Below are 9,402 nucleotides of genomic sequence, written 5' to 3'. Positions count from 1 at the left end.
AGTCAATCCCGCTGAAGAAGATACTAATCAACTGAACCTCTGAGAACCCATGATGCGGACATTCTCTCTGATATGCCTTAAACCTCACCCAAGCAGCTTTGTAAGATTCAGCAGGTCCTTGTCTAAAGGTTGAAAGCTTAATCCTCAGCTCATCAGACATCGCATCATCGTAGAAGTAGTTCAAGAACGCCACCTTGATGTCATGCCAGGTTGTCAGAGATCCTGGTTTGAGTTGTCTTATCCAATGAGAAGCTTCCCCACCAAGAGAGTAGGGGAAGAGCTTGCAGTAGAGATAGTCCTTAGTGACTCCATTAGCCTTGATGCTTGTAACTATATCCTCGAAGTGCTCAATGTGGTCTAGAGGCTTCTCATGAGGCAAATTCTGGAATGGTCTTTGGCCAACAAGAGCAAAGTAGGCAGGCTTCATCTCAAAATCATTCCTTGGGAATGGAGGAGGGACAATTGCGGAACGGTTCTCATAGAACAAATCTGGTCTGTTGAAGTCTGCAAGAGTCTTGACAAGCTCTCCATTGTTATCCCGTCTAGGCTGAAGGTTCTGCTGGTTGTTACCATCCAAATCCGCACCATTCGCACCGTTTCTGGCATTGCATCGATCGATGCCAAGGTTGCGTCGGTCGATGCCTTCCTGGTTGTGTCGATCGATGCCATCATTGCGTTGCTCGACGCCACGTGCATCATCCTCAACCACGACGAGTTCTTCCTGAATAACTCGTCCTTCAGTATCAAGTTTCTGGCCTTGCTCATTGTACACATTGCCCTCTTGATCCCTCAAAACTCCAGCCTCATCAGGTCTCAATATGAGTGTTTTGACCATCTTCGCTGACTTGGCTGCTTTCTTGTTGTCACGCTCTAGTCTTCCTAACTCTTGGTTTGTAAGATTCAAGGTAGGACCTGTTTGATTTTTCCTGGTGTGCGGCTTAGACATATACCTGAAACACACAAGAGAAAATAAACAAAAGCGTGTGAGTAAAACAGAAAAATAAAAATCTAGACAAAATCAAAGACTTTAATCTAATGGTGAATCAAAAGAGTCCCCGGCAACGACGCCAAAATTTAATATTCTCAAATTGTAATACCCTAATGATACTAACAGCCTTGCAGTTGTAATATTCTAGAGGTCGAATCCACAGAGACTCTAGATCACACAATAGACTTATTAATCTTTTAATTATGCTAAATCAAATTATTAAATTAAAAACAATGCAAAGACAGAATTTAAAGGTGTTGTAAATTCAAGGGATCAAAGAGCTAGGCCTATGGAAATTCTCAGGAATTTATGAAATATTAAATCAGTCAAATAATAGGATTCAAGCAATTAAAAATCAGATCTAGAACTCTAAACACTCTTGTAAAATAAATCAGTTTTCACTGCAAATATTATCTAAATTTAAAACCAGAAAATCCAAATCTCTTTGCAAAATTCAAGGTTAAAAATCAGCTTTAAAAACAAGTTTAGATTGTTCACAAAATTATTAAATCAAATCTCTTTGCAAGAAATAATTTTGTTCATCAAAAAGTTTTATCACGAAAATCAATTATATTCTCATATCAATTTATTTTCCTAGGTATTAATTCTAGATGATCAATCAAGAATTAATATGAAGAACAACCTAAGATGAAGATCATAGAAGATAATGAATCCTAAAATATCAGATCTAATGCACCATAAAACCCCTATGAAAAACCCTAAACCTAACAAACAAACTACTCAGACATATTCAATGTAGAACAAAACATTTTTTCCTGAATAATAAGCAATTGATATTAAGAAGTAAGAAAGGAGTTCAAGAATCTTCTCTCTACAGATGAAATCAGATCTGTCTCTTCCAAAGCTCTCAATATCTCTTTTGGTTGCAAAATAAAACTTAGGTCTAAACAATGACCATACAAATCCTATAAATACTCTAAAACACGTCTTGGGCCTTAATTGCAAATAAGAGAAACTTGGACAAATTTTGTAAATCTTCTAAAGCTTGTGGAAACAACTTCCGTTTGGTTTGTGGCAACTGCATCGATCGATGTTGAGATTGCATCGGTCGATGCATAGTCTTGATCTCGTCTCCGAGCTTTCGTTGATCAGCCTTCATGCTTTGATTATGCTCCAAATCATCCTCTTTTAGCTCCCTTGTGTTCCATACGTGCCAATGAGTACCTAAACCTATAAAGACTCAAAAACAACCTAGAAAACAAATCAAAAGACTCAAAAACACACTTATATCATGGTTAAAAACTACAAAAACCATGATATATCAAACATAAAACAAGGATACGCTCAGTATTTTGAAAATATCCAAAATATCCTAGTAATAAAAAAGAAAAATTGTATGGTTCTGGTAATATCACCGAAAATGTATGATATATGAGTAAATCTCCCTATATACGAACATGATATTGTCGTCACATCTCTTATATGGATCCAAAAATATAAGAACATGATGAAACAAACAATTCCGTGTGAAGCATTACAGAATTTAAAGAAAAAAGAGCTTTGTTTTTGGACATGTATATCTGATTCACTCTTTGTGCTTATTATCAAGAATCTTATGATTTGATTCAGTAACACTATCGAAGCCCTTTCATACCACACCATATCTATTATTTAGCATACTATTAAAGTTTATTATATTAGTTAATGGACCCATTATATATATATATATATAAAAAGCCTATATATATATTTTTCTTTTCTTGAAGTCGGTTATGCTTATTTTTAAGAAACAATTGGATAAGATTTTGCAATAAATTATATATTAGGGGAAAACAAAAATCAAAATAGAGGAACGTAAAAATCAATTTTGAAACCAGTGAATCTAAATTGGAAAAGGAAATAAACAAAACCAAATAAATCCTAAAAGGATTAGGAATGGTACTAAAACATTATATAAACATTGATAGGGCAACCCAATCTCTTCACAACTCATCATTCATCAACACAAGACAACAAAACTCTCTCTCTCTCTCTCTCTCTCCCTCTTTGATTCGGCGAGTTCGAGATCTTATAACCTTTCTTCTTCCCTTGTCAATTTGTTCATCTAATCAATGGCCACAACAATGAAGAAGATCTTCGTCTTTGTGCTGCTGGTGATAACAACTTTCACGGTTCTGTTTGGTTCTTGTTCGGCTACTGTCTACACCGTTGGGGACTCGGCTGGATGGATTGCCAAAGAAGGTTTCTATTACGTATGGGCCAAGGATAAAGTGTTTTACGTGGGAGATTCTCTCGTTTTTGTGTACGATCCCAACGTCAACGACGTTACTCAAGTGAACGGTGCGTTAGAATTCGAATTCTGCGATTCCTCATCCCCTAAAGCCGTATACAGAACTGGACATGATGTGGTAACCTTCACGGAGCCAGGAGAACACTACTTCATCAGCTCAAACCTTGCTCAATGCGCAGCCGGACAGAGGTTCGACGTCCTTGTCGTCTATGACCCGTCACGTCCCATTCCTCCACCAACACCAAGCAAGATCCTTCCTTCGGGAAAAATATACAAGGTCGAATGGAGCGTTTATCAAGAGATTGACTAATTTTACACTTGGGGTGAGAAGCAGCATTTCAATGTTGGAGATAGTCTTCTTTTTGAATACGGAAACGAAGTCAACGACGTCTTAGAGATCAGCGGAGACCTTGAATTCATATCCTGTGACCCGACTGCTCCCGTAGCGGTGCACAAGACGGGGCATGATCTCGTCACGCTCACCAAACCAGGAGTCCACTACTTCATTAGCTCGAAGACAGGTCAATGTGACGCAGGGCTTAAGCTTCGTGTCGTGGTCGGACCACCACTCACCAAAGCCGCAACTTCCCCCAGTGTTAGTGTTGTTCCGAAGACGAAGATGGAGTTGTCACTTTTGGACCGTTTCGACAGATGGTTACGCAGCTTCAGACCTCAAAACCCCATCACTAAGCATCAGCAACTTTCTATTCGTTAGAGTTTCTTTCTCTTGTTAACTTCTTTACTATTTTTTGTTCCCAATGTCGTTTTTTTCTTCCTTCGTTGTAGAGTCAGTTTGATTCAAAACAGTATTAAATAAAAAGTTCAGATTCCTTAATCATAACTGAAGAACAGACATGTATGAACCATCAATAATTAATTAAAATCTCCACAATGACTGAGGCACTTAATATATAGTGTTTGCCACAGTAATGCAATCTAATTAAGATTCAAGTTATATATATGCCTTCAACATTAAAACCAAAGTTATATTGTAATATAACGTTGCCATGATGCATCCAGCAACTCTATAAAAGAAAAACACATGACTGAAATAAATCGTTTGTAGAAGCATTTAATTTCTTTTTCAGAGATATATAATCCATTAAAAAGTTTACAACACTTTGATAGAGCTAGAAATTATGTAACACAAAAGAGTATCAAATTACGTGAATTTTTTTTTCTACTACATGAGAAAAAATTCAATTAACTATAATAAATCGGTAAGTAGAAGAACAGCATCTCTCTCACAAGACAAAAAAAAATTAAAAGAGTAAAAATTTGAGCATTAGTCCCTCAACAAAATAGGGCTTAAGCCCAGAAAAAGGATAAAATAAAGGCCCATTAAAGCCCAAGTTAAGACACGAACAAAAAGGTCCGATCTTTTGTACCCGGAAACGGAAGAGAGAGAGAGAGAGAGAGAGAGAGAGAGGGAGAGATGGCGAGAGAGAAGAAGAAGAGGTGTGTGGAGTGTGGGCATAAAGCTAAATCCTTGTTCATTCAGTACTCTCCTGGCAATTTTCGGCTGATGAAATGCGTAAGCTTTTTCTTTTAATTATTAGGGCTCCTCCCTAATCTCTCTCTCTAGTACCCAAAAGTTTAAAGCCGCTTTTTTGATGTAACTTTTGTGGTAGGAGAATTGTGAGGAAGTAGCAGACGAATATGTCGAGTGTGAGCTAATGGTCTCCTTCTATCTCTCTTTTGTCCTTTCATTATAAGTTTCAGTTTTTATGCTTTTTGTGTTGATCAATTTTTTTGGATTTATCAGATTATATTCATCGACTTGATTCTTCACAAAACAAAGGCGTACAGACACTTACTCTACAATGTGGTTAATCAAGGAACTTCAAATCTTCAGGTAAAAAACAAATCTTTGTTTCTTTCTAGTTCTATAAAATAGTTTTTTTTTTTTCTTTCTGATCTTTAGAGGATTTCACAATGTGGTAGCATCTATTATGGAAATTGGTGTTGGCTTATCTTCTTCTAGATACTTGTATCCTTTAAAGATTTTTTTATGTTTATATACTCTCTACAACTCTCATTTTTGGAGAGAGCCTTTAACTCTTTCGAAAAGATCGAAGCTTGCTGCTGCGAAGAAGAACCGATGATGAATCAAATCTGTCCATGAGCTTTGTTCTTGCATCTTCTGAGGTTGGTTCCTCTATCTTTCTTGAGCATTGTATATAATATTTTATTTGGGTTTATGAGGATGTTGTTAGTAAATGTAGTTGAACTTACATAACAGGTTCTGGTCAATGTACTATCTTCGAATTTCGCATTTGTTTTGTCATTTGCACTTGCTGCTAAGATGATGCTGGTTATGTCAAGGTATATATGTTTTCTTTTATTTTGAATTTTGCCAAAGTATATATCTTCATGCGCCCTGAATATAAGTTAGTCATTATATGATTTGCAGAGGAAAAGAGATTCTCTTGGGGATCTTAATCTCGAGTTACGTCAAGATCTTTCTATTCGCTATGCCGGTATGTTTTCATATGACTTTCTCAGAATCTTGTCTATAATATCGTTGCCTCTTCCTTGCTTTAATGCTAAGCTCTGAGAAACCAATGAATGATACCAAAGAAGATATAAGGTCTGTAAAATGCTAAAATTTGTAACATTGGCTACAGGTCTGGGAATTCTCGGTTTCTGTGATCTTCATTGTAGATATGCTCGTTTTAACATCAAATGCAGTTGCTCTTAAAGGTCAGATATATAACTCTATGTTGTGTTGGACATAAGATTTATCGACCTTACACATGACAAGTTGTTTTGTTTTGTTATTTTCTTCCTCATTATTTTCACTAGTGATGACTGAATCAACAACGAGCAGATGCTTAGCAGTGTGTTTCGTTGCACACACAGTTAGATTCTTAGCGGATCAGATCTCTGGGTCAATGTCCTTGAAACACTTTGGATCTGTCATGTAAACTACTCCCTTCTCTTATTATGAATTTGTGAACTCATAATCTTCTTTAGGGTCTTTTAAGATTCTTTTGTCTTTTATATCCTAAAATGGTGTTGACTTTGGTGATATATAGTGTTGTTGTGCCAGTCTGTTTATCTTTTTACTTGAGAATCTGAAGAGTGTTCTTTCTCATGGCTTTTCAAGATCTTAAGAGATCAAAGAACAATAGACTTTGTTTAACTTATAGATAATTTATTATACATAGTAATCACGTTTGAACGAGAGAGAGAGAGAGAGAGAGAGAGAGAGTAAGAAAAGAGTATTAATGTGATCACGAGTATGACTAGGAACTTATAATACTATTACGATAAGATTAAGAAACCCGAGGTTTCCACTCTTTTACGTTACTTCCAAACGGAACCCGTCGGTCTCATGAATATAATAAACAAAGTATGATTGAGATGTAGTATAATATTACACGGTCTTTGAGTATTTGTCTGTTAACTGATTCTTGATTGGGTTTCATCAGCCTCTTCACTTTTGAGCAACAATGGCTGAAATGATCATCGTTGACTATCAAAACTGTTTCATTTACTTCCTCTTGTGTCTCTTTTCACTCCTGTGTTACTCTCTCTTCTTCAAGAAACCAAAGGACCCACGAGACTTTGATCGTCCTCCGAGCCCTCCGTCACTGCCAATCATTGGTCATCTTCACCTTCTCCTCTCTGATCTAACCCACAAGTCTCTTCAGAAAATCTCTTCCAAGTATGGACCTCTCCTTCATCTCCGGATCTTTAACGCCCCCATCACCCTCGTCTCTTCAGCATCAGTGGCCTACGAGATCTTCAAGACGCACGACGTGAACGTCTCCTCTCGGGGTGATGCTGCTGTCGATGAGTCCCTCGTGTTTGGATCTTTTGGAATAGTCAACGCTCCCTATGAAGATTACTGGAAGTTCATGCAGAAGCTTATGGCAACTAAGCTGCTCCGACCACAGTCACACTCGCTCGAGTGGTCACGAGGTATCCGAGCTGAAGAGCTTCAGAGGTTTTACAACATCCTTCTCAATAAGGCGAGGACGGCCGAGAGCGTTGAGATCAGTAAGGAAGTGAAGAACCTTATGAACAACATCTTGTGCAGGATGATCATGGGAAGGAGTTTTANCTGATCTAACCCACAAGTCTCTTCAGAAAATCTCTTCCAAGTATGGACCTCTCCTTCATCTCCGGATCTTTAACGCCCCCATCACCCTCGTCTCTTCAGCATCAGTGGCCTACGAGATCTTCAAGACGCACGACGTGAACGTCTCCTCTCGGGGTGATGCTGCTGTCGATGAGTCCCTCGTGTTTGGATCTTTTGGAATAGTCAACGCTCCCTATGAAGATTACTGGAAGTTCATGCAGAAGCTTATGGCAACTAAGCTGCTCCGACCACAGTCACACTCGCTCGAGTGGTCACGAGGTATCCGAGCTGAAGAGCTTCAGAGGTTTTACAACATCCTTCTCAATAAGGCGAGGACGGCCGAGAGCGTTGAGATCAGTAAGGAAGTGAAGAACCTTATGAACAACATCTTGTGCAGGATGATCATGGGAAGGAGTTTTACAGAGGAGAACGGTGAGACAGAGAGAGTCAGGGGATTGGTGGATGAATCATATGGCTTGACGAAGAAGCTTTTCTTGGCAGCTATACTACGCACACCGCTTGAGAAGCTTGGGATCCCACTATTCAAGAAGGACATAATGAGTGTTTCCAACAGATTCAATGAGCTGCTAGAGAGGATTCTTGTGGAACACAAAGAGAAGCTACGCGAGGAGCATCAAGGTATGGATATGATGGACGTGTTGATGGCAGCTTATGAAGACGAAAACGCAGAGTATAAGATCACTATGAATCAGATCAAGGCTTTTTTTGTGGTAAATGTTCCTTAGTATGTCGATTTCATTTGAGGATCCAAACGAAACTTAGTTCTAATTAAATGTTCTGAGTATTCTTCTCACTGCAGGAGTTTTTCATTGGAGGGTCTGATACGTCAACGCAAGCAACACAATGGACAATGGCAGAGATCATTAACAACCCCGACGTTCTTGAGAAATTGAGAGAAGAAATTGATTCAGTTGTAGGGAAATCAAGGTTGATTCAAGAAACGGATATACCAAACCTTACTTATTTGCAAGCAGTGGTTAAGGAAGGACTAAGATTGCACCCACCAGTGCCTCTCTTGGTAAGGTCGTTTAAACAAAGATGTGAGATCGAAGGGTTCTACATACCGGAGAAGATGACACTCATTATTAATAGTTATGCTGTGATGAGAGATTCTGATCTTTGGGAAGATCCTCTTGTGTTTAAGCCGGAGAGGTTCTTAGCTTCTTCAAGATCAGAGCAAAAAGAAGAGAAAGAGCAATCACTTAAGTATCTTCCTTTTGGCGGTGGAAGAAGAGGATGTCCTGGAGTGAATCTAGCATCTATATTTGTCGGAACAGCGATAGGAGTGATGGTGCAGTGCTTTGATTGGAAAATCCAAGGAGATAAGGTCAACATGGAGGAGACTTATGGAGGAATGAACCTAACAATGGTTCACCCGCTTAAGTGCACTCCAGTTCCTCGAACACAGATTCCCAGTTTCTAACACTCAGCTGGGGGAACAAACATGTACCAAGTTTGCTTCCCTCTGTTACATTTGCTTAGTGGCACTCATGTTTTTTTCGAATCTTTTAATCCGTATGGAAATTCAGACGTTACTTTCATATGATGTATTTGCAAGTCAAAACATTAAAATAAAATATCAAAGAGATTGCAAAAATTTGCATAACTAAGTAGAAAGTGACATGACACGATTTGGGAGACTTAAGAATGTCAAAGATAGAACTAGTGTTGATCAGACTACTTTGGATCTCCTGATTGGAATTGTATCATTTATCACTAAACCATGAACAATTTGAAAATAACTAGTAATTATACTATTAATTGTTAATGATTATTAACTTACATTATTACTACTGTAGATATGCTCCCCACTTTGAAGAGAAACTGACACAGTAAAAGTCCTAACTATAACCAAACCAAACCTGTAGTAAGCTTGAGAACAGTTGAGTTCTCTCGTTTACACACATTTCAAATATTATTACGAATAAAAGATATTATAATACCTGAAAGAAAAATACAAAAGATTGGATAAAAAAGAAAAATTATTTAGTAATAGTTTTTACTTAATTGAGAATTTTGAGTGCGTTTATGATTTTCCCATATTGTTCCAACGTT

At 37.9% G+C, this 9,402-nt stretch overlaps 2 protein-coding genes and 1 pseudogene across 4 annotated transcripts; all 3 read left to right on the top strand.

Annotated features, from left to right (window-relative positions):
- Nucleotides 3,061-3,954, top strand: LOC104709824 (annotated as a pseudogene).
- Nucleotides 4,641-6,334, top strand: LOC104707949 (protein arv1 homolog). Its single transcript, XM_010424409.2, has 9 exons — nt 4,641-4,773; nt 4,871-4,918; nt 5,005-5,094; nt 5,184-5,229; nt 5,311-5,387; nt 5,482-5,564; nt 5,653-5,719; nt 5,867-5,942; nt 6,045-6,334. Exons 1-9 carry the CDS (start codon nt 4,675-4,677, stop codon nt 6,164-6,166), a joined length of 708 nt encoding a protein of 235 aa, XP_010422711.1. The 5' UTR covers nt 4,641-4,674; the 3' UTR covers nt 6,167-6,334.
- On the top strand, nt 6,445-8,944 carry LOC104707950 (cytochrome P450 705A20-like). 3 transcript variants are annotated; one of them, XM_019228867.1, is made up of 3 exons: nt 6,445-7,166; nt 7,606-8,057; nt 8,147-8,944. In XM_019228867.1, exons 1-3 carry the CDS (start codon nt 6,695-6,697, stop codon nt 8,768-8,770), a joined length of 1,548 nt encoding a protein of 515 aa, XP_019084412.1. In that variant the 5' UTR covers nt 6,445-6,694; the 3' UTR covers nt 8,771-8,944. The 3 variants fall into 3 exon arrangements, with proteins under 3 accessions (XP_019084412.1, XP_010422712.1, XP_019084413.1); XM_010424410.2 differs by having other exon boundaries at nt 6,456-6,898; nt 7,338-8,057; nt 8,147-8,888; XM_019228868.1 differs by having other exon boundaries at nt 6,456-7,069; nt 7,566-8,057; nt 8,147-8,888.

This window comes from Camelina sativa, chromosome 8, assembly GCF_000633955.1.
Source record: "Camelina sativa cultivar DH55 chromosome 8, Cs, whole genome shotgun sequence".
NCBI classification, from domain to species: Eukaryota; Viridiplantae; Streptophyta; class Magnoliopsida; order Brassicales; family Brassicaceae; genus Camelina; species Camelina sativa.
This window is presented reverse-complemented; position numbering and strand designations above follow the sequence as displayed.